General features: G+C 33.7%; 1 protein-coding gene across 1 annotated transcript; it reads left to right on the forward strand.

The window, feature by feature from the left end:
* Positions 1 to 57: 57 nt before the first annotated feature.
* Positions 58 to 25,635, forward strand: LOC135134203 (myosin-I heavy chain). Its single transcript, XM_064062829.1, has 18 exons — positions 58 to 259; positions 5,110 to 5,216; positions 9,772 to 9,834; positions 16,913 to 17,180; positions 17,232 to 17,422; positions 17,478 to 17,855; positions 17,906 to 18,148; positions 18,205 to 18,397; positions 18,448 to 19,450; positions 19,502 to 20,015; positions 20,074 to 20,424; positions 20,642 to 21,231; positions 21,285 to 21,471; positions 21,854 to 22,787; positions 22,849 to 23,355; positions 23,413 to 23,708; positions 23,765 to 24,004; positions 24,557 to 25,635. Exons 1-18 carry the CDS (start codon positions 232 to 234, stop codon positions 24,905 to 24,907), a joined length of 6,444 nt encoding a protein of 2,147 aa, XP_063918899.1. The 5' UTR covers positions 58 to 231; the 3' UTR covers positions 24,908 to 25,635.
* The last annotated feature ends 58 nt before the right edge of the window (positions 25,636 to 25,693 follow it).

Genomic DNA, 25,693 nt, shown 5'->3' on the forward strand with positions numbered 1-25,693 from the left:
AGTTAGATGTCGCCTGTATCGCTTTTATGCGGTGCCTCCACTATTCGCACAGTTTTCCAAGTTCCAGTTACTCTATCTTCCTCAGGTTTATTCAGTTCTGTTGTGTTGTGTTGAGTGTACGTGTGTTCAGATTCGCTCCGTGAAATGTTCGTGTATTAATTCTTATTTTGTGATAAACAATATTTTTTCTCAATGGAAATCGATATATTTGCGGTATAAGAATTAAAAACAATGGTGGAATTAGACTTTTCTTCGACAAGTAAGTTTTAATTGTTAGTAACATGCAACCCCCATTATTAAGGGCGGCATTGACATTTACTAAATTAGCAGCACATTTTTTGCACACTATTTGTTAAACAGATTATACTGCAATTCTGTAAAATAGGCGTTTTTTGTTTGTATCCGAAAGGGTAGGTAAGCATGAGGGTGAAGTGGTTTTTTAATGACGATGAGGTAATGAAATAATTGATGGGTTCATTTTGTGTTTTACATTGCCCTCGAGGGTTAACACATATTTTGCCCCATTTAAGTAAATGGCGGAAAGTTGAAAGGGTGTGGGAAAAATGTTAATGTCAGTTTATATGAACGACACATGTTAGGTGAAAAGCTTTCCTCAAAGGGCGTTTTCATTATATTGGAACACCTACCTGCAGTATGGACAAAAAAAAATTAACGGAATGTATTTAATAGAAAACAAGCTTACCCTGGGAAATCGAATTTTATCTAATAAATAGATAGGTAGTCCAAAATACATATATAATTTGTATATAGTATTTTTATTTCTTATTTACTTTTATTCATCTAGCGACAAAAAAGGAATAATATCATTCTCGATCGAAAATTAAAAAATAATCTAATTAAAATTATAATATACGCAAATTGTTGATAAAATATTTATACAGGCTGTATTCAATATTTTCCTTGTAACCACTGTTTAAATATTCATGCACTATTCAGTTGCATAGTGTTAATATATATTCAACAAGTTTTCTTGTATTTCTCATCAGTTTGCACCATAATGGAAATAGCTACATTATTTAAACCTGGAATAGCCCCCAAGGAGAAAAATATTTCAGTCTGTAATTTCAATTTTTGATTTGTTAAAGTGAACATTTTTATCCAATTTTTACACTTATTTGGGTGTAATGGACATGTAGTGAACATATAGATATTAATAGTAATTAAAGATAGTTGTCATGAATTTTATGAGATTTCTGTTTTAAGTGTCAGAAAAACATAATCAAAGACAGTTATGAATTTTTGAGGGTTTGTCTTTGATTGTCATTCTGAACTCAAACTTTCTAATTGACGATGATCTGACAAAACGAAATTTTTTTATATCTTTTAATAATGTGCAAAAGAGTAGTATAAAAATTTAGACGGCCAAAATAACTAATGTCATGAAAAAAAAATTGGTATTACATTTCAGAAAACGTTAGAAACATCAGACTTTTATGTTTTTTACGGACTATAATTTTGTAACTTTGAAACATTTTTGATCGATGTTAAATCGAAGTTTATAGTTTTACAGTATACTAAATAAGCTCATATGATTAAATGGCCTCACTTTAATAATTTTTAATCTTACTTTTTTGTATCATTTGTCGTTTTAAAAATGTCCATGTCATAATTTTGAAAGCGGTATTAGGCATTAACATTTATCAAATTTTTGAAAAGTGAGACATTTTTCGCGTTTAGAGTTGAACCACAAAGATTTTAAATGAATAATCGTAAATAACGATAACAGTAATAAATCTGTTTTTATCCGAGAAAATAGACTTGCCAAAAAATTAATGTGGTAATTCTTGGTGATGTAAACGATATTATTACAACTGAAAAAATGATTTTAAAAAACATCCACTACAGTACAAATTTAAAGTGCCAAAGGAAAGTTTCCAAATTTATTCTTGAAAGAAAGGTCATTAACGAACCAATTTGATTCATATGGACGTTTTTTCTTTTTTAGAATTATACCAAATCTTTTATAAGAGGCAGCCAAAGCATCAACTTTTTTCAATTTTATATGTATATTTTCAATTTCTGGTACTTTAATGTAAAGTAGCCCAAGAGCTATAAGGTTATATGACCATCATAAAAGTAGTTGATCACAAATAAATACCCTCTTTGTGTGGTTCGCACTAAGCTTATCGGTTGGCAGTAAATCGTCTTCTAAACATTTCTTGCTTAGATTTAGATATTTAGTGAAAGCCGCCCTTGAACGAAACAAAAACAGTTGGTCGAACTGCAGTGGACAGGTTATTTACGACCCTAAAACCTTGTCTATTGTAAACAACTTAACTTAGACACAATGGGATAATTTTAAGATGGCCATATAACCTTATAGCTTTTGGTTTACTATATGCACTGTGCATACAATTAATTTACTGCATATTTAAGACAAAAATTAACATGCACATGGACATATTTTATATTTATCTGTCTATATAGATATCAAGATATTAATTTTATTGTCTTCAAGTCAATAACATGTAATTTTTACCATTCTTAACTAAAGTTGTGTAAACCTCCGAAAATTAAAGCAAAAGTTATACATGTTTGGAAAATGTGTCACATTGGTGAATTTGATGGGAAATCTATAGTAAAATTCTAGACCTTTCTACCGACCAAAAAATTTTGTTTTGAAATGAATACATTTTGGTTTTAGAGTGTTGTGCTATAAATCAGTCACGTTGATTCATATCAAGTCATACTTAATCAAGCAATTTAAATTTTCATCAGTCGAAGACATTTCCCGCTAAACCGGAACTTCCGCATTATTACACACAAAAAAATCCCGAGTTTCATTTTATCGATGATATGGATTTTTACACTTAGCTTTATGATGGAAATAAATATTTTTGATATGTTCGATATTACTCAGCGTAATATTGCAGGGAAACTGGATAAGTCGTTGGTGATATAATCGATAAAATAAATTGCTTCACATACATTCATATTTCTGAAACGTTTTCTGTAACCATTTAAAAAAAAAAATAAATAAATAAAAAATAAAAGTGTATTACTAAAGCGCATGTAAAACCTCATTCTGGCGTATTTTTCACACAGGTTAATTGAACAAGATTTCACAGAAGCCTGTTGTGTAATTTTTGAACAAACTGTGAAATTCGACGGTAATAAACGTAACTTTTTTAGGATAACTCAGTGTGTTGAGAAAAAGAGGGGAATCGCTAGAGCATGTTACATTATGTTAAATTCCAAAAATTGTTGATACAAACTCGGAGAGTAAAGAAAAATTATGGAAATACACAAATTAGACACCCCCTCGGAAAATATGCTTCAAAACAATAAATAAAATTTAATATTTCAAAATTGAATGCAAATTTATGCGTATTTTAGCAGTGTGTGTTAAACCGATTATACACAGAACGACTACACAACAAACAAATAAAGTCCTATTAAAAATACCTAACGCCACTAATTCTGGCAAAAAATTACGTCACTCCCTTGTTTTGCTTATCTTCAAACATTTTGAGTTAAATTCGTGATTTGTAAGAGCCAGGTAGTTGAGATAAATTTCAAACTCCAGCCCAAACCATCAGCGAGAAAGTATGCCTTGAAAGAATCCAGCAGATGTTTCTGACACGTGCCGGCTGGCCCAGAGGCTACCGTCGCCATCAGCTGCTATAACCTTTACGAGTTTAATCTTTGTGTTTCAGAAGCAGCAGGTACTTTGTAAAGAAGTTTTGTGTTTAAAAATATTTTCGGACCGAAATATTCATTCGGCGAATTTTGTGTTAAAATTATCCTGGATTTAATCGTAGCGGACTTGCAATCTGTGGAACACATTTTTCCAAATTTAAAAAAATTAGAAAAGCGTTCGATGTATCAATGGTTTTTTTGCGCGATACATTTTAGTGATGACTTTTAACGTATAGGTGCTACCAAGGTGACGAATATTGAGAAGCAACTATATTTTTTTAGTACTTAATTAAAAGTCATATAAAACTTAGTTTTGCTTTGGTGATATGTTTTTTTTTGGTTGTTTATACATTGTTTCTCAAAACAAAGAAGAAATTTATAATCTTAATTAAATTTAAAAAGAAACAGCCTGTATATTTATCAACGTTTCATTGTGCATATGAAAACTGATATATTTCACCCCACTAAAATGCGTCATCACAAAATTTTGCTACGAAAATCTTACTTAGAAATTCTTATGAAAAAATCAGATTCGCAGAATTACATTTTACAGTTTGTCTAAGAAAACAGACTTCTTTAAAAATTTTTGCAAGACACTACGACTATTTTAGGAACACAGAACACTACCAAGATTTTGTTGATTTATTTCCTCTAAAAATTGCTGTCTCGCATTTAAAACGTTGTCCTTAGTAAAAATTACTAAATAAATGTTTATCAAATCGTACATCCTAACATGAACGTAAAAATTAATTATTTTTCAGGGGCGCGGATATAATAAAATTATACTATTTTTTTAGGGTGTAGTAAGTTCCAAAAATTTTTATCTTTTGCACAGGTTTGCTTAACTATCCAAAATTGCAATGCTACTGAAATATATTAACTAATAGTTATATTTTTGAACTATCTAGAAATCGATATTAGTTTACTTTGGTATTTCAGGAAATGCCTATTAATACTTTTTATTGTTTACTTGTTTCCTGCCTACAAATTGCCTGATTCTGCATTTTGCAAACTTGACAACTATTGATTTTTATGAAAGCTATTGTTAACGTAAACAAAAAGCGGAAGCATTAAAGTAAAAATAAAATTTAATGTTATAAATAAAGTATTTCTCTATAAGCAGCACGCAACAGGCAGTGTACTTTGTGAGATACAACTTCTGATTTTTAATTTATGTTGGGTATAAATAAGTCTGGGGAACTTTATGTCAAGACAAACTAACTAAAGTTTACAAGTTGCTAATAATTATCGTTTCATATCGGACTTAATGAATCGCCCTCTTCAAAATTACATATAGATTGGCTTGTGCTAATAATGTCGACATAATAATAAAATACTGTACACTTTTCATTTTGTCAACGATTGTGGTTTGATCGAAATATATACGGGGCTCGATTAATTTTTAATCATTTCAAACGATAAAATTTTAATTGATTTGGTTTGTTTCAGGTGCGATGCCCGACGATGGCGTCCCTGACATGACGAGGTTGACCGTTCTTGATGAAGAAGTTATCAACAAAAACCTAAAAGTGCGATACGAAAAAGATCGCATTTACGTATCCTTTTTGTGGCTTCAACTTTTGGTTTATGACCGCACATTTCCAGTTGCTACTTCCTGTTAATTAAAAAATATGTTAAAAATTATTTTCTGATATAGATTACACGAAAAGGTTCTCTTTCAAATTGATTTCTATACATTATTTTTGTATAAACAATTCAAAATTTTAATTATGTAATAATAATAAATATTCTCCACAACAATTGAATGCATTCGTAACTAAGAAGTCTTTAAAGTAATTTTACGTACATTTATATTTAAATTTGTCAGTGTTGAATAAAGAAACGTCTTTGAATTTAATGTTTCTTTATAGTTTTCCACGTTATAATCACAGAATACATTAATCAATTTGTGGCTGAAACTATTACGTGAATAATTTAAAATCCAACCAGTTGACTATTTTATGGCGTGGAATTATGTTAAACATCAAAATTTGATCAATTTATATAAATCATTTTCATTTTAGACACCTTCGCAAGTTTTAATTAATTGATTAAGTTGATTCAATTTATTTTGTCCTTTGTCTTCATCCTGTCTGATTAACACCAAGGTTCCTCCGTTCTCGAAACTGAAGCATGCAGCACCGGAACAGAACCTATAATGAGTCAACCTTATCGGTTTTTTGACCCATAAAACTACATTGATCGTTTAATGCCGCTTTTGTAAGATATTAGGGTGATTCACGCGAGAAAAATGGGAATAATTTGGTTGACATGATATGGCACTGCAATATCTAACAACCATGTTGCTGTGAAATGAGAGTACTGAGTGCTGAAACTTACCAGAACAAACTGAAGGACACTTTTTTTGATCGCACATTGCTTTCGCATCACTAAAAAACTCTTACGCTAATAAAGTTACAGTACAGTTTATTTTAGTGTCAGCTGGGGCTAAAACACTTAGTTAAAATTAGTATGGTAAAAACTGAAGATGAGGACTTGTACAATTTGAAGTACAAAATAGAATTCAGGTGGTCTATATGAGGAAATAGTTTAAATTCCAAGCGAACCACCCGCTTTATCCGAATGTACCCTAAATGATTCACAGTGCATTGAAAACTAGTTGGGCTTGGGATTCCATATGACATGTTGTCGTATCTCCCTATTATGGCTCGTAACATAAAAATAATCAGCGTATTTTATTGAGACAGTTCTATTTCTTTTGTTTAGTCCAATTTAAGGCGACTGACGGCTGAAGCAACAAATTCAGAAAAAACGAATATAAAAAAAAATCCATTTCTAATAAATAACAGAAACCTGAATTAAATGTGTTGCACATGTTTGGTGCAGGGCCTTTCACTAACACTAACACATGCTGGTGCATACAAGGTAAAAGTTCTTCTGGAATTGATCCTTGGAATAAAAAAAGTGTAAAACTTGTCGACTGTTCCATTTAATGATTCCAACAAACATTTAAACACTATTAAATTAGGCCACAATTTTAATGAGTTAAAAGCGAATCGCTGTTCACTTCCTTACAATAGGCCATCATCATAATGTAAAGCATCACATCTGATACTCAGATCCTTAAAACTGTCAGTTCGCATTAATCTATAATCATCAATTATCTACATAAAAAAATTCAAAAATATGTAACACAATGACATATTGTACTTCGTTTAAATAAAGCTTATTGAAATTATCAATTTTATGAAACATGTTAGTGGTTTTAAATTTGACCCCTGGTGAATGCCAGGTGTTGTAATATATGTTAGCAGCACAAAATTCCTATTTACAGGATGAGTCATTAAGCGGGCGGTCCTCGATATCTTATTAATTATTAGAGATTAAAAAAAAAATAAAAACGAAGGTTGTATAATTTTGGAAATTCCATTCTACCCTTTAAAAATTTATCGACGAGACGGACTGTGGTAAGAAATATTTACGGTTCACACCAGTTCACCCGAATTTGTAGGAGAACATTTAGCAGGTAGTTGTAAAATTATGGTTATTCTAACATCTGGGGATTACCGGCACACCACAACTTTAAATTGAAAATATCTGTTACTATTGTACTACTGTCCGTCTCGTTATTACCAATAAAATCTTATAAGGTAGAATGAAATTTCCAAAACTATACAGTTATTTAAGGACTATACTCTAAAATTATTTTTAATTATACGGAGTGTTCTGTAAAACACAACTTAGATTTTTTAAATGAAATACCCTATATATTTTTACACATTCTTATTACACTCTTTCTAGGCTTTATAACTACAGATTATTTTGAAAATTCCGATACGACGTTTCCACGTTATTCCAATTTTCTTGATTTTTTTTGGCATTGAGAGTGTTCGCAAAGACAATTGCAACAGGGTTATTTTTAAATATTGTGTTACAATATAATAAATAAAGGTACGGGCTTTATTTATTATATTGTAACACAATTGTATCAATTAAATCTAATTGTTATGTAGAGTGTTCTTTACAATTTTCAAACGTAGATATTTCATTTAATCACTCTGTAGATGAAAATTTTATTTTATTATAACACAGATTTCAAAAATAACTCGACTGTGAAATTTTTTTGTGACGTCGCATTGGTATTTCAGAAATAAACTGGTTGTATTGCCGAAGAAGTGTTCAATCAAAATGTGCATGTAAAAATATATACGGCGTTTCATAAAAAAATAATAAAAAATATTTAAAAATCTAAAAACTAATTTTGACTTCGGTTCTTAAATTTCTAATAATATAATTAATGAGATATCGAGGACGCGCGCTTAGTGACTCACCTTGCATATGTAACACATTGTGTTCTGTTTAATAAAAATGAATTAAATAACAACATAAGGGCAAAAAAATATGGTTTCTCCTATTAAAAAGCACTTTTTTCTAACAACTTTCATCGTTTTTGTAGCGTACCTATTAAACTTTCATAGCATTTTTTTTAATGTTATTTATAACAATTTTTACATATTACGAACAGGAGGTAATTTTTAATAAAATACTTTTAATTTTAGTTTTAAGAAAATTTTAAATTTGTAAATATTTTTACGTAAAGTGTACTCATTCCATTGTTTACATTAATTATTATTATTAATTTTTTTTATAATAAAAAATAAACCGAAAATAGGCCTAAGATTACTATGTTTAAAAATATTTTTAAGTAATACACCTTATAAAAATTTTGCAAAGTGTAAGGTGAATTTAAATAAATAAGAGATACCTTTAAATATATTGTTACGACAGTAGTTTATCTTTATTTACTTTGTTAGTAATTCGGAAAATTCGCAATCACCCTCACTAAGTAATAGGAACTGTATGAGACAGTCTGTTCGTTCGTTTTTGCAATAACGTATCACACTTATCATATGATTTCGGAGAATAAAATGCCTTTCGAATTGGGAAAGAGGCATAAAGTAGATATTTCTGTTTCCGCGTAAATTTATGACAAATACTGTTGATAGTTCCCGAGCCCACACTGGGGAAATATTGTAATAGGGTCATTCTGACCGTCTGACGAATGTCTAATTTCATATTTTCTCGCCATTTCACAGCTGGCACAATACGAAAATGTTAGTCCCTCATTTCCATCTGTTTGTTATCTATGTGCCATCTGGCGATTTTGTTAAAGAAATAATCTCTGAAACCACTGTGAACATTAAAGTGGTAATCGTGCTCCTCTTACAACGCTAACCAAAATTTGTCTTTTTATCCCTGCCAATCACTAGATGACGTCGCCTCAGAATTTTGCTGAGTAAATCTCGTTTGAAATTCTTCGTGATTTGATGTTGTAAACCTTGGAACTGAAGGAGTGTATAGACAAATTTTGGTTCGCGTTTTAACATGTTCATAACAATATTCCAAAAGACGACCGACCACAGACAGACAAGCCGAATGGCAAATTTGCAGTTTTGAGTACATGTTGCGAAAGTTTAAGAAATGCTAAATTTGTTAAAATGCCCTCATTATAATATTTCTCTTAGCAATCCCTCGAGAGTGAAATGTCATGTCGTTCCCATAGCAACACACTAACAAATTAATTGGTAGAAAATGAAGCTTTTACATTGCCCTTTCATCATTTTTTATTCATTATTTTAATATTGTGTTTGTCTTCATATACAAAACAAAATATAAACTCCACATATTTTTTGTTATTAGCATGATTCTAAATTCTCGATTTTTTTTAAAGTTTGTAGCGATATTTTAATATTTTCTTTGTTTGTTGTCAGAGATAAATATAGATTATCTATTTGAGGCTCTACTATTAATAAATTAACAAAAACTAATCAATACTTAGGCAGGTGTATGAACTACGTTAATATATTTTTAAGAAGGATTTTCTAACAACCTATTTTTTCTACGTGAGTTGTAATCAAGCTACCTTTTTTAATGTAGCATAAACAGAAAGGACTCCACTCTCATTATACATGCCCCAGTGCTACAACGTTCGCATTCTAACAAGACGCGTACTTAAAAATTTTCAATGTCATTTCCTTTGTATTATCTTAATAAGATGGACGCTGCTTGCGTCCAACAACCACCACTTATTTTGTTTACCACCAGCAGGCTAAGGCCGGACGTATACTTGTGTTCCTTAATTAGATTTAGACATATACAGGCTCAATCCTCGTGGCAGTCAACCCCTACAAGGACATTGACATCTACACACAAGTAAGTAAGCAAATGAAACTTTTTAAATGTAATGATTAAGATTCGCAACACGTGAATTTCCTGGCATTATGCTTCAGCAAGTCTAAGAGATTATTTACGAAGTGTTTAATTTTGTGCTTTAACATTTAGCATCCTCTTGCAAATTGTTTGACTCCCACGCGAGTATTACTTGAATTTTACATATTCAGCAATAGAGCTTTTCCGACAATCTGAAACTAAAACATTTTGAATCTAATACTGCCATTTTAGTGCGAAGTTTTGTTAGTTACAAAGAATAATATACAATAAGTAAATATATAATATTATTATATTATCAGTTTTTTGCAGAGGATGAAAAGATAAATTTTGGTTAGCGTTTCGTTACATTCGTGACGATAAATAAAGCAAAATCAAACATTTATCAAAAAAAGCATCAGTACTTCCCTAATTATTTAAAGCAAATATTAAAAAAAATATTAATTACAAAATCCCCAATCCCTACTTTTGGTGTTTTCGTGTATATGTATTTTATCCGTATTATGAGCAATAATTTTCTAAATGAACACGAATATATTTTCTGCCACCGAACAGTTTAGACACCTTGTATTTTTTGGTTCGATAGATTGGTAACCCTACTTCATAACAAGCAAGACAAAATGGGTCACCCAGCGGGTTTTTTTGTGAAAGATGCTTAGAAATAGATGAGCATGAAATCTCAATTTTCGTCGACCTCTCAGCACATGTGACTCTGTCCGTTATAATATAGGTTAACTTGTCGGTAAAGGGGTTGGTTGTAGATATTACGGAGGGATTTTATTGATCAAGGCGGTGGCCACCCCAACGCGTACGAATAAAGATAAACTGTGCCAAAAGCCAAAACAAGACAGAGACACCAATAAAAAGTTGACTTGAATGAACCATCCGATTGCTCATAAACAGTTGCTGGCAGGCATTTCAATATACAACCTCTTTGTTTATCGCGATGTGGCCAACAAGACAATGTCAAAACGAATCGTGATATCCCATACGGGCAAAACAAAAACTCCTCTTCTTCCATGCGATGAATTAAAATACGCACTCGAATTCCGTTATCTGAGTTATGATGGTGTATTTGTTTTCTTCTATACATCGTTTAACCCTAGTATCTTAAGCAAAGAATTCGCTTCAATTTAGAAACAATTAGTTTATCTCATATCAAGAACACTTAGTAATCAATTTTGAAACTTTTATAGCTGCCGACAATTTATGTGTATAACGATAAATAATGACTTTTTGCTCGAGCTGGAGTCTAAAAATAATAAGAGGATCTCAACGCACGCACCATCTTACAGAAATTCATGTCTATTGAATCATGACTCGATGGTTCACGCATGGAATATTCATTATTGCTTTCTTTCCCCAAATGGTGTCCAACAATATTTAAATTCTTTAATTCATAGCTTTGAACGTCAGGTTTCCCTGTGGGCGTACGTACACAGGCTGTTTTATATGTATAATGGGGCTGTGGTAATAATAGTAAATGATAGCGAATAATAATCGGGGACTTTGGTTATTACCATTTTGCACTTGGGTCACGTCTCTTGGTGTATGTATGTCTCACAGTAATAAGAGGATTATTATTGAATTATTGTGATGTTCGGCTTTCGGCGGACATCCGTTATGGTTTTGCGAATTTAAGTTATCAAAGGAACTTGCTATCATATCAGAAAACTTTACCACGAGAGTGGAAAATTTTCAGATTTTGTTAGTCTTATTTAAAAAATCAGTTGCAAATATAACATTACTTCTTCGTTTTGGAGTAAAGTACATTAAATATTATTATTATTATTACTATGTTCTTGGTTGTGTAATATACATTTTCTTAATCGGCAGTGTTACGTATTGTAGGTACAGTGGGAACGAGAAATAACGTTACGCACAGTGGTTGTCGTAATTGTAACGTCTGAAATTTGTAATTAGGCTGTATATCACAGTAAAGGAAATGCGTCACACTTTTCTCTTGGGAACATTTGTACAAAGGTATAAAGAATAAAGATAATAATCACTGCACCAGCATTAGTACTTCTGCACCTGCAGGTGTGATGAAAGTCACGAGGTCTAGCTCAGAAGAAACAGCTCAACGCGGAAACCAAATCAGGCGACTTTAATATTTCAGATGCATAAAAATCTTTCATCAAGGGAGTCAAAAGACAAAGTATTGGCTTATAATATACCGAGGCTCGGCAAGTGTAATGTCTATTGATTTTCAATTTTCCCGTGAATGAATTTTCGCCCATATAAATTACTAAATTAAAGACTATTGCTTGCGGAACTAAAATTACATGTCTTTCGAATCAATCAACTCCGAAAATTTAATACAGGTACCTATTTTTTACAATCTTGCATTCTTATGTTTGACCCGTTTTATACAATGTTTTATTGTCCATTAATCCAGGCATACATATATGCAAAGTTTTGTGGATGGAACTTCCTGTGTCTCTGAAACATAACCACTACAATATAAAATCATGTCATCAACTTTCTAAAGAGAACGAATAAGTAGATTTTCGTTAGTATTAGTATTGTCAAATTAAAAAAAAAAAGTACACATCTATGTGTTTTAATTTGTCGGGAAACAGAAAATTACAAGTGCATTTCAAGTCTTTAGTAACGGTGGATTAATGATGTGCATTAATTGTTAGTAAAGTTTTGTTTGCTATTACTGTTACTGATAAGGGGGCGAGGTTAAGATAATGTAAATGCCTTTCTTGAACTGGACGAGGAATACTTACTCGGAAATGCAAGAATCTAGATTGCAATTAAATAAATGACTTCATTGTTTTTACTTCCCGAGCGTAAGCTAAAGAAGTATTGTTTGTTATCCGAGTCCATCAGGTGACTGGCTATTTTGATATTTTCTCGACGTTTCCTGATCCCTAGAGTAGGAAAAAATGGGTTTCCAGTTTTCGTCTGTATACATATTTGTCTGGCTGCTGTCTGTTCAGATTCTTATTAGACAGACAATCTCCGAAACTATTGGATCGATTGTTGTCAAATTTTGTATATACATATGTAATCCTCTCAAAATTTTTAATAATAAACATTTTTAAAATTTTATAAATTAATATACCCTTACACTTGTAGTTTACTAATCCGCATTGAGTTTGAATCACAATTACTTTACAAAAATATTTTTGTAATATTTGCTGCGTGTTGTACATAACTTCTATCGCGCAAACCAGGTGCGTTGTGCTCGCGTGTGTTACGGCACCAGATGTGAGTAATTTAAGATTTCCGAGCGTTTGAATAAGGCCTGCAAAGTGAGTTCGAATCTCATCTTTGTTGCTTTTTTTTTGTAATTAATTCAAGAACGGTTCACTCCATTTTCTCGAAAATTATAGTAGTCACATCCGCCTATATTTAAAATAATTATAACAATAACAGCTCCTACCCCATAATTGTAGCTTAATTAATTAATCAGTCCCCACATCTGTTTTAAGGAGACTAAATCAATCAAACTTCATTTTCTTTTCTGCGGCTGCTGATGTATTTAATGTGAACACTCGAAGTTAAGCATGTAATTACTAAGAGTACGCCACTGGTTTTTACTTTATAGAGATTATCACAAAATCAAATTTTATAACTTTTGAAAGAGGCGGGAATTGTTGGACTGTACTTCAAGAGCGAGGGAAGTTCCATCGAAATAAACGTCGACCAATTTTTTTTTCATGTTCCCTTAACTTCTTTTTATGTTAGTAAAGGACATACATCTAAGAGGTAAAATTGACATCTCTAGAATGAAATTACTGTCCCATTACCAGAATGTTGGTTATTTAGATAGAACCTCCTTCACTTTTGAAGCACGATCGATGCAGTTGGGGCGTATTTTTGAATAAACATTTAATAATTTTTGGTATGGATAAATACTCATTTTAAAATATACAATATAACGTTAGACCATCTGTGAAATAACACAAAAAAATGGAGGTCGTAATGGGAATCTTTTATATACAAAGCAAACGTTTTTTATCGAGCCAATTCTGTTTATTTCAACAACGTTGATGTTCTGTATTTACAAAGCAGTTCTGTTCGGAGAACAACAAAATGATAAAACAATAATTTTTTGTCAATGTTTTGTAATCATTATAATGCGGTATTACCAAATTTGTTTTAAAAACCTTCGTTATGTGGATTCTAAGATAAACTAAAAAAAACCATCCTACATATTTTTAGGACGATACATTTAGGAGACAAAGCAACATGTCACAACTAAGTTTCAAACGAGATTAACAAAGCAACACTTTGAGAGGACGTCATACATTTTTTGATAGGAATGAATACACAGATTTTGGTTGGTTGGCGTGTTATTATCTACGCAATAACACTAAACCGTACCTAAAATTACTTAGTAATCAGTGAGAGTGTTGTAATAAAATCGCCAACAGAGAGACAATTTCGTACTGTGCGAACCGTAAAACATCGACGAAACATGAAATTAACTTAAACTCGGGAAACAAAATTCTTAACGTTTTTTGCGTTATCTTTGCGTAAACAATTTTTTATCATAACAGGGGTGCTTTTTCGCTTTTTTTCAGTCACCATCCTATATTTGTTTTGTAAAATTTAAAAAGTGTTTTGTTAAAATGTTGCATCTAATGGATATCGGATTTTAAGGTACAGTTTCCACCAAAAAGTAGTAATATGACACCCTAAACTACTTACGCCAGTGTGAGACATGAATAAGCAAAATAAAAGTTCGCACGCTTCCAGTTTTTCTTATGTTCTAGAACAACAGGTTAATCCTAACATATGGGGCCAATAATATCTGTCTAATGTTACCAAAAGTTTCCCCAAGTATATTGTATCAGAAATACAAACATTTTCACGCTTATAGAGAAATACGTACATTATGATAGTTTATTATATCAACTCTTAAGGTGCTTTCCGAAACACCATACGCAGGATTATGTGAAATTATTAATTTCCTTTACGGTCGACGTTTTCGGTGCATTCTAAAATTTATGTACCTACAAATTAATATCGTAATAATTTGCTGAACTGCATAAATTAACATTAATGTGTGCCTTCGGGTAATAATAACACAAATGTGTTGTTGATTAATTAATTAGCTCTGCAAACCCCAGTCTCTTTGTCCGTACATGATTTTGTGAAATGTTGGAAGAATTTAATCTTGTTATGTTTTTACTCTCCGAGCGTAAGCTAGGGATCTATTGTAAAAGGATCCATCCCAAAAAGGACTAATTTCAGTTTTCGCAATTAGGTCCGTCGTCCATTGTAAAATCTTAGATGTATTTTAGGAATATCGTTTAGTTGGTAAACGCTAACCAAACTTTGTTTGATCATCCCCATCGTTTGATAACCTCAACAAGTAAAATTTAGTAAAATAATATAGGTATGTACTTCTATATACGGTTTATGAATCAGCCTTTATTTTTTAACAATATTTTACAAAATAACTTGGCACTTGTTAATTCTATCCAAAAACTTGACATCATTTCACAATGTTCGGGGCTAAAATCCTATGTAAAAACTCCAAAATATTGTTAGTCTCTATTTGGTTTATCATTCATATTTTTTTAATTACTTACACATGTGACTCAAAAAATTAATGAAAGAGGCAAATTATTTTTTATTCATTAAATTAAAAACAACTTACTCATTTTATAGAAATTTTGGGAATGCAGTGCTGTTGTTATTAGTATTATAGCATCCAAATTGATAAATATACAGGCTGAATCACCACTTGCCATATTTTGTAGAATTCTGCAGTTTTGTTATTGGCGTTTCACAGGTCGTCATACGAAAATGGAAGTTTCATCTGTCTAGAGGAAATGTTCAAAATTATTCCCGAAATTACAGTAATTAATCTGAAATTTTGCCTTTAAATTATCATGAATACTTAAATTTCACACAAATAGTGCATCGTAGTACATAACATACTGGTGAATTAATAATATTTATATTTTTAGCGTTAATTAACAAAATTATGCAAAAATATAAATGTTTACAATTAAATTTTAAATCTGAAAAACTATGTAAAAAGAACTGAATTATTATGAGATACTTCAGGATTGGGTCTAATTCATCTAAAATTCTGAGAAAATATTAATGGCACGAGTATTACTTATTGTGTTGTATGATGTATCTATCAAGTTAATATTATATTATTATCTCCACGAAATTCGTGAAACCATGTCAAAGTATTTTATTAAATTAACCTGAAACATGCGCCCAACAATAAATACATGCAATACTGTTCTGTTTCAGAGACGAGGAAGTCAATCATTAAATTCCTTTACAGATTTCTTAACTGTTGTCGGTACAAACAATTAACTTTACAAATTTATGTGAGTCTATTATTACCTGTTATGTGAGCATGGCATAACTCATTTCTCCAGTGCATAACGTGACCGTATATTTGTGTAAATTTTTTTCCAAATCACTGTATTTTTGGTGTAATAGCCTTCAATATTAAGAAAAGCGCAGATTGTTAAGTCTTGTAACTTTGTTATATTCTTTTGAAGTTTCATCATGCTAGAGATAGCACCATAGCAACCTGTCATTAAAATTGGCTTTTAACCATAATCGATACTTCCATTAATAAGACAGCTACCAAGTCTTAAACAAATTTGTGGGAATCGGAGGTAGTAGATACAGGGTAAACTAAAGTTTCCATGAAATCAGAAAATTAAAGGATGGTAATTATGTCTGAAATATTAACTTAGATTTGGGAAAAAAAGAATAACAAATAATTCACTTCCCTAGCAAAGAAATAAACATTGTGTGCATCGGCACATTTTACATAATATGTTTATGTTGGTATATGAATTATAAAACCGGTGGCACAGGGTACCGCAAAACCTCGGGCGGCGCCGACAAATCGGGATACCAAGCGGTAGCTTAAGAGTAAGTTTGCCAATACTTGCAAATCTCATGAGTGCACCAATCCTAAAGGTTAAACACGTTTCTTTCATATTTCAAGAAATATGACTCATTAAACTATATTTAAATGTTGTCAAACATATTACGGACTAGTTGAAGCTTATTGCAATGTATAATACAACAGAACATGTTACCAAAATGTATTTTTATTCTTCAGAAATATGTCGGTAAATACCAAGGGAAAAAACTAGGGGCGCAAGATCCACACGTCTTCGCACTGGCGGAAGCGGCGTATGCGTCACTTCAGACCGACACAAGCGGAAAAGGACACACGAATCAGAGCTTAGTCATAAGCGGAGAAAGCGGTGCAGGCAAGACGGAAAACACCCGATTTATTTTACAATATTTATGTTCAGTCACTAGCGGCGTATCAACATGGGTCGAACAACAAATTTTAGAAGCGAATACGATATTAGAGGCTTTCGGTGTGTTTAAAAAACCATGTTCAAACACAGTAACACATTTATCCGTTTCAGGAAATGCTAAAACTGTACGAAATGACAACTCCAGTAGATTTGGAAAATTTATGCAAGTGTGCTTCGATTCCCGATGGATGATAGCGGGATGCATTATTCAGGATTATCTTTTAGAACAATCGCGGTTAACTTTTCAAGGGCCGGGTGAACGAAATTACCACGTTTTTTATCAATTAGTAGAAGGTGCAAAAGTGAGGAATTCTCCCAAATTTGTTGCAAAATTTACCTGAAAATTTATTTTCGCAGAACAATAAAGAATTGGCCGCACAGTTGCATTTAAAGGATGCAAGTTTCTACAATTACTTAAATCAATCAAGTTGTGCAAAACTTGAAGGTGATGCAAGAAGACTTGATACGTTAAGATTGGCCTTCAATGTTCTTCAAGTACCGACGACTAAGTGTAATGGAATTTTTCAAACCTTGTCGGCGATCTTGTGGTTAGGAAATTTAAATTTTGAGGATATAGACGGAGAAAAGTGCCAGTTATCGGAACAAGATAACGAAATTTTGGAAATTGTTTCAAACTTATTAGAATTAGAAATAGATAGTTTAAAACAAGTAGTTCTTTTAAGACAAATTAACGTACGAGGAAATATCACAGAAATCCCTTTGAAACTACAGGAAGTATGTGCGTTATATTGGGTCGTAAAATTAATTGTCCCTTTCGATTTCAGGCTAGAGAAAATAAACATGCCATGGCTAAAGCTCTGTATTCACGTACTTTTGCATGGTTGATTAACCACATAAATAATTGCACAAATCCGGGACAAGATTCGACCAGATTTTTAGGTGTACTAGACATATTTGGTTTTGAAAACTTTGCTGTTAATTCTTTTGAACAACTTTGTATTAATTATACAAACGAAAAATTGCACAAATTTTTTAATCACTACGTTTTCGCACTAGAACAAGAAATCGTAAGGCATGATTTAAATAATAAATATAGTTTTGTATTCACTCTTTTGCGTTTCAGTATGGACAAGAAGCCATACAGTTCAACCATATCTCATTTACTGACAATTCTTTATGTTTAGAATTGTTGGAGAAACCTCCACGTTGTATTCTTAGATTATTATCTGAACAATGCCATTTACCTAGAGGTTGTGATGCATCATATATTTCAAATCTACATTCCGAATTTGAAAATCACGAGAGATATGTCAAAGGTACGTAAAATTCTGAATGAAAATGTTTAAGCTTGTATATAAATTATTAGGGGAAGATAGAAGACGTTGGGAAACAGAATTCGGAATAAAACACTACGCCGGTTGTGTAACATACAGTGTAAAAGGTTTTGTCGACAAAAATCGGGATGTTCAACAAGATGTGTTCTTTGATATAATTTCACGAAGTAAGCACGAATTTCTTCAAGAGTTGTCCAAATATCAGGACCTGAGTACTCATGTTACTACACGACAAATAGCTAACGGAGGTACGACTGTTTCAAGAGGTACAAGTAAAGGCAAACCAACAGTTTCCGATACTTTTCGTCATCAGTTACAAGCTCTAGTCGATGTGTTACAATCAACCACGCCGTGGTACGTCCGCTGTATCAAACCTAACAGCAAGAAACTTCCAAATGATTACGATAACAATCTAGTCTTAGATCAACTGAAATATTTAGGAATGTTAGACATAATACGTATACGAAAAGAAGGCTTCCCGATCCATATGAATTTTGAAGACTTTGTAACCAGATATCATTGTCTTTCCAAAAATCGTCTTCCACCCGACATGGTGAAAGCATGTCGAGACCTATTGGAAAGTCACAATTTACCAAAGACTGAATGGCAATTGGGGAAAACCAAAGTTTTTATGAGATCTCATATCCACGAACCCTTAGAAGAGGCAAGAAATAAAATGATCACCTCACGGGCCATCCTAATACAAAAGGTCTATCGGAGATACATCGCCCGAAAGGAGTTCTTACGAGTCCGCAGTGCCGTCCTTCTCATTCAACACGCCTACATTGGATGGAAATTAAGAATCGAGTTCTTAAGGAAGCGACGTGCTGCTATCGTCATACAAAGTCACTTAAGAGGCGTGTTTGCTAGAGAAGTAGCAGCAGCGCTCCGAGAGATGCGAAGAGTCGAAGAAGAAATGAGAAGGAGAGAAAAACTTGAAGAAGAACGTAAAGCCAAAGAAGCAGAAGAAGCACAAAGACGCCAAGAAGAACAAGAGCAGAATAAGAGAATTGAAGATCTTGAAAGAAGTGAAAAGTAAGATTGTAATAAATATGAAGTTAATGGTTTCCAATGTTTGTATTACAGAGCCGCCGAACAAGAAATTGCGGCACTTTCACACATGGCCGAGCAACTGAAACCGCGCCTCAATGAACCCGTGACAGAATCTGTAGATTTAGATAATCTGTTTGCGTTTTTGTCAGACGTGCAGCCTCAAAATCGGAACCAAATCATCGATGAGATAGGTGAAAAAATGAACGAATTGGTTGAAGATCTGGACGTTGAATTAGAAACTGTGATCCAACAAGAACTGGAAGGGTTGGCGTTAGAACAGCAGCAACCCACTCCACCAAAATTAGCCATGCCAACGCTGCCAGAACCAACAGGACCGCCTCCACCGCCTCCGCCTGCCTTCCAAACGGCTCCCGAATCTCCTCAACCTGAAACCAAAGATGCTAACAATGCTGAACCAATTTATGAAGCAGTACTTCCAAGGGATGATTCTAGTTGTGTGTCACCCCCGCCACTTCCAGCACCGCCAAGGTTGCCACCGGAATCACCGAAAGCCAGTCCTCCAGTGTCCAGACCTAACAGCGCAGTTGTAAATAATTGTGTTAAGTTGGATGCATTTAAACCGACTGTTTTATGTTTTATTTCAGCCTCAGACTTGGAGGTACAACCATGAACAAGAAGCCAACAACGTTGAACGAGAACAACGACGAAAGTGCAGAGTAGAAAAGAAGTTGCAGGAATTAACGGAGACAAGTGAAAAGGATAGTTCGAATGAAGAAACATATCACGATATGATCGAATTCGCCGAAAACTATTTCAATGCTCACGAAAGAAGTCCCGAGGGAACAATTATAGCAACTTTGACGCGGAAGCGACAAAGTTCAGAAATGATTCCGAAATGTGAAATGGTTACTTTTTATAAAGGCAACACTATTCCTAACTCACACATACATATGTACGATCCAGATAATATAAATATTGCCTGCCACATTTTCAGGGTGAGTATTCTTTGAAGGCATGACTCATGCCTGGTTATTTTTATTAAAAGTACTTTACCTTCTAACAATGAATTCACTTGCGGGAATTATGACGATAGACTACCACGAATTTCAAGCATTTTGGAAATGTTGGTGGGTCTAGCGAAGCTTAATTTAATGAAGTAAAAAATTTTAAGTGGGTAATTTTCGCTAATGAGGAATTTTGTTCTAATTAAAGGACTTGTGCAAATACATTCGCGGTGAAATGAACGCAGAAAGGGAACTTCTGGTGATTCAGACAATAATAGGTCACGCGTTGGAACGTGAAGAAATTAGAGACGAAATACTCGTCCAATGCATTCGACAAGCCACTAATAATCCAAATGTAGAAGGAACGGAGAGAGTTTGGCTCCTCCTTTGTCTCTGCGTAGTATCGTTCCAACCTTCAAAACTTCTCCATCGTTACTTCGTATCATTCCTAAAGAAAAATCTCGCGCAAGGAGGCAAGATATCTCAGTATGTTCAATGGTGCATAGACAATTGCAATAACACCAAAGTTAAAGTAAGAGAACACCCACCTTCGTCGGTCGAAGTTGCTGCGATGAAACGCTTAGGCACAATAGTATGTAGATTTTTCTTCCTTGATGGGAGAACTAAAGCCATAGATGTTCATCCGACTGATACGGCCGGGGACGCCGCTAGGAAATTGGCAGAGCGACTTGGATTGCGAAATTTAGATGGCTGGGCTATTTACCAAAGTCGACCGGATGGAGAGGAACATGTTCGGGCTCACTATTACCTCTACGATGTTATCGCACAGTGGGAAATGTAAGTATGCGAACGAATTTCTTCGTGATCGATGCTGAAATTACTCATTTTAGGAGCCAAAATAAGCTGACGCCACCTAGCGGCCTTTCCACCCTCGGAAGGCGTAGTGGAACTACACTGAGTGGTGGAGAGAACCGTTTTATATTCAAACGACGACTGTTCAAGTCTAGTCGAGAATTAAGCCAGGATCCAGTAGAAGTGAATCTTCTATACGCCCAGGCTGTTCATAGCGTCGTGAAAGTAAGTGAAATTTTTAAGCTTAGGTTTTAAACACAACACTTTAAACTTCACTTTGTCCGGCTTTATTTTTTTGAGGCTCTGTTCTGAAAATACAAATAATTCACTGTCAAGACTTATGATTTTTTGTCCTTTAGTGATTGATCGTTCACGCACTATACCCTGTTTCGAAAATATTCAAGCTTTTGTTTTAAACTCTTGTCACACAACCCATAAAAAGTTTACCTATAAAAGGACACAACCAATAGCCACTACGTCTGGAAAACTTATCCATTGAAGTTATCTCCAGTAGTTTTCTAGCGGTACTTCACTTGAACAAACTAATAAAATTACTGTCTTGCGAAACAATTTCTTTGATGCGATGGATAATAAAATACTATTTCAGAGTGACGACTTCCCGGTTACCGAAAAAGTGGCTCTGCAGTTGGCTGGCTTACAAGCTCAGGTCGCTTTGGGCAACCCCAAAGACAATAACAAACTTGAATATTATACTGATATCGATAATTACCTACCGTACAGGATAAGTAGAACAAGAGGGGATGACGTTTGGGTGCCTATTATAGCGCAAGCGCATAAACAATATGGTGCTAATCGTTCCGAACTGACCGCAAAAGCTTTGTACCTGTCCTGCGTTATGCAGTATCCGTTATATGGGACTACCATGTTTCCTGTTGCGTATAGGGGGTACTGGTCATATGGGAATTCTCTCATCTTAGGTGTTAATAGCGAAGGAATAATGCTCATAAAGCCGGATGACAAATTCGTCCTCGACGAATACCGTTACCACGAAGTCGAAAGTATTCTTTTAGATCCTAGTGACAGTTTTATAACGATATCTTTACAACGACATCTAAGTGAAAACAACCATAAGTGTTTTGTTTTTGAAACAACGCAAAAGAACGAAATCGGATCTTTAATCGCTAGCTATTGCCCAACTTTAGCAGCTTGGTTAACCGAAAACGAAGCACCACAAAAACGAGTTAAAGGTATTACTAACGAAGATCGAGTACGGCTCTACCACAATCTAGTTAACTGCAGAAGGGCGTTAGTCGATCATGAAATTTTACGAAAACCCACTGATTCTTCTGGTAGTTTTCTCAGAAATACCTTACGTAGATTGAGTAAACATAAATTGGACAAACTGAGACAAGAACATGGCGGGGATACGGGAGAAACATACAAAGGCTTCCATTATGCATTTTGGGCGTTCAGTCGTCAACAATTACCTCAAAGTATTAGTAGATTACCGGATCAAGAAGAACAGATAATGTTACAAGTTTTTCAAATAATACTGACATATGCCGGCTTAGGACAAAATGGTAAGTCACAAATCTTTATTTTCATAGTGAACACAAGTACAATTTCCGTATTTTCTGAAAGGTGAGACAATACGGAGAGTGGAAGATGAACACGTTTCTCTGTTGCAAACAATTCTGGAAAGATGTATGCGAAAAGAATCTCTTCTATGTGAATTGTATTTACAACTCATTAAGCAGACAACCGATCATCCTGACCCCAATTCTCGAGTGAATCTCCGCCATTGGGCGTTACTATCTCTAGCGTGTTCCGTGGTACTACCACCTAATAAAGCAATCCGCAGATACCTTATAGCTCATCTGAAACGATGTAGCTCTGATTATGTTACTGAAGAGGGTAAATACGCACGATTTGCAGAAAAATGTCTTCTAAAGACTCAGGGAACAAGAAGGCGACAGTGGCCACCTTCTCGTGAGGAAATTCTTTGTACCATAAATCGTAGACCAGTTTATGCGCGCTTCCATTTCATGGATGGCCAATATCATTCAGTAGAATTCCATCCATCTGCCACGGCAAAAGATGTTTTGGAAATCGTGCGAGACAAAGTTGGGTTGGGCTCAGAGGCCAAAGGTAACATATTTTTTTTATATAAAAACAAACCACTGAGTACGATACTAATCATTACAGGTTATGCAATTTATGAAGTTCTGGGTAACTCAGAGAGGAGTTTAGCAGCTGAAGAAAAAGTTGCTGATGTTATGGCGAAATGGGAAAGGTACAGAGCTGCTACAGCAGCTAATACTGCGAATACTACCGGAACTGCTAAACGAGCGAGACCGCAGCATCACTTCTTCCTGTTTAAAAAACACATATTTATGGATAATTACATCAATCTTAACGATCCGGTTGAAAAAGAACTATTATACCATCAAGTGTTACATGACCTGAGGACCGATAGATTCCCCGTTACAGACAAAGAAGCTGTAAGTTTTTGCTAACAATTTTAATAGTACGCTTTACAGCTTTTTTTAAATTTTAGATGATGCTGACGGCACTTCAAGCTCAACTCGAATTAGGCGACGTGAATGACACCATTCATGATTACCGCCCTATAGCTTGCCACTGTTTACCAGCTCGATTAGTTCCAATTTTACCACATGATGGTGTTGCCATGCACCATCAATCTCTTCGAGGAATGACTCCGTCTGAAGCCAAACAAGCATTTTTAAACTTGATACAAAGCTGGCCTTTGCACAAAGCTACGATTTTCGACGTTATGGTAAGTTTTCTCTTTTGTTCTCGAGAGAGATTGTTAAAAAAGGAAAATTAGTTTAAAAAATACTTTACCATTTCAAAAACATACTTAAGTTTGAATCTTAATTTTTGGGACAGATAAATTGCATAAAAATATTTGTAAAGTGTAAAAAATATCTTCTATGGATGTTTAGACAGTTAAATATCCTAGACACGCTACTGACTTAAAAAACTTTTTCATGTTAGATATGTCCAAGTTGAGACGTTAAATCTTCAAATCAAACAAAGCTAAGAGACTAAGTCACTACTGGTAACACAAACCAAGAAAAGTGTCTTCATTCAAAATAAGCACTTCGTCAACAATTCGCCGGAAAAATAAACGTAGGAAATTCTGGGTGTTATAGACAAATATTGTTTCACATTCCATTGGTAGTGTTACACTTATTTTAATAACCCCGTATATATTTGTGTGTATTTAAGTGTTTCAACGATATTTCTCAAGCACATTTTTCCCTTTTCAAAATTTACCCGATATATTGTTTTGTATTGTATTTTAAATACTTCAATTTATTTTTAGCAATCATTTACCTCCAACTGGCCTAGAGTTCTTTGGCTCGCTGTTGACCAAAAAGGCCTCCATCTCCTTGAACACCGTTCAAGAAATACCCTTTGTACCTACGACTACGGAAGCATATTGAGCTATGCGCCCGCCCTTAACTACCTGATGATAATTACGGGAAGTGACAAGAAGCAAAGTAAAGTCATACTGACTACCGCCCAAGCATTCCAAATAGCAACCTTAATACGCGAATATATGGAAGTCCTCCATGGTGATTCGGTGGAAATAAGGAGGGCTCAAACACCAAAGAGTCGACCGGTTAGCGCTTTACACCAAAATACACCACTAGTACCGCCACAACCCAGCTAGAAAAGGGTTACTTTCGCAGATCAGGTAATGGCGGCGCACTATTAACAATACTGGCCGTCTACAAGTATTGTCCAGAAAATATATTGGATCTCTTGATTGGCAAACTTAACAAATATGGAACAAAGACATTTTAAATTGTAGAAATTGTAGGTAGTAGGTTTTTTCTGGTGGTACTTGTGCTGATCTGCGAAATTGTTTTTCCGTCTACAAAGTTACTACGTATTGTTTGGCAAGATTTTACAGAAGCAATTGTTTCACAACTAACATTGTTGCATATTTTTAATTACATGGTAGTATTGTTTGCAAAAAAAAAAAAAATCGGTGAATACTGATTACGTAACACGGACGTAAGTTTGAAACAAGTGTTTTTATTAACATAAATATGACCACAAAAAATAAATTCGTGAAAAGACTGAAGTTGTAGAGAAAGTATTGGTCATATATTATTTATTGCGGTTCTATAAATAGGTATTAGCGTCATAATTTATGCAACTAGTCAAAGTGTATATAAGCCGATAATTTTACTTTGTACAGCTGTTAAAACCCGCAATTGTTGTTTTGTATTATAAAGCTTCATACATTAAATTACCTTCTTTTATAATGTGATATTTTACTTTTAGTTAAGTTATGCATTTATGTTTGTATGTAAGAACTTTGTGCGTTAAAAAGTGTCTAGAACTATTGACTTTATTTATTCTTTGAAAAAACAAGCGTTTTTCTTATACTTTTTATTTGTAGACACTTTTTAGCCCATTTATATAAATGTCAAAAAATGGTTTATATAAA

Source organism: Zophobas morio, unplaced genomic scaffold, assembly GCF_036711695.1.
Source record: "Zophobas morio isolate AGI-343-1 ecotype UQ-CSIRO unplaced genomic scaffold, CSIRO_AGI_Zmor_V1 ptg000023l, whole genome shotgun sequence".
NCBI classification, from domain to species: domain Eukaryota; kingdom Metazoa; phylum Arthropoda; class Insecta; order Coleoptera; family Tenebrionidae; genus Zophobas; species Zophobas morio.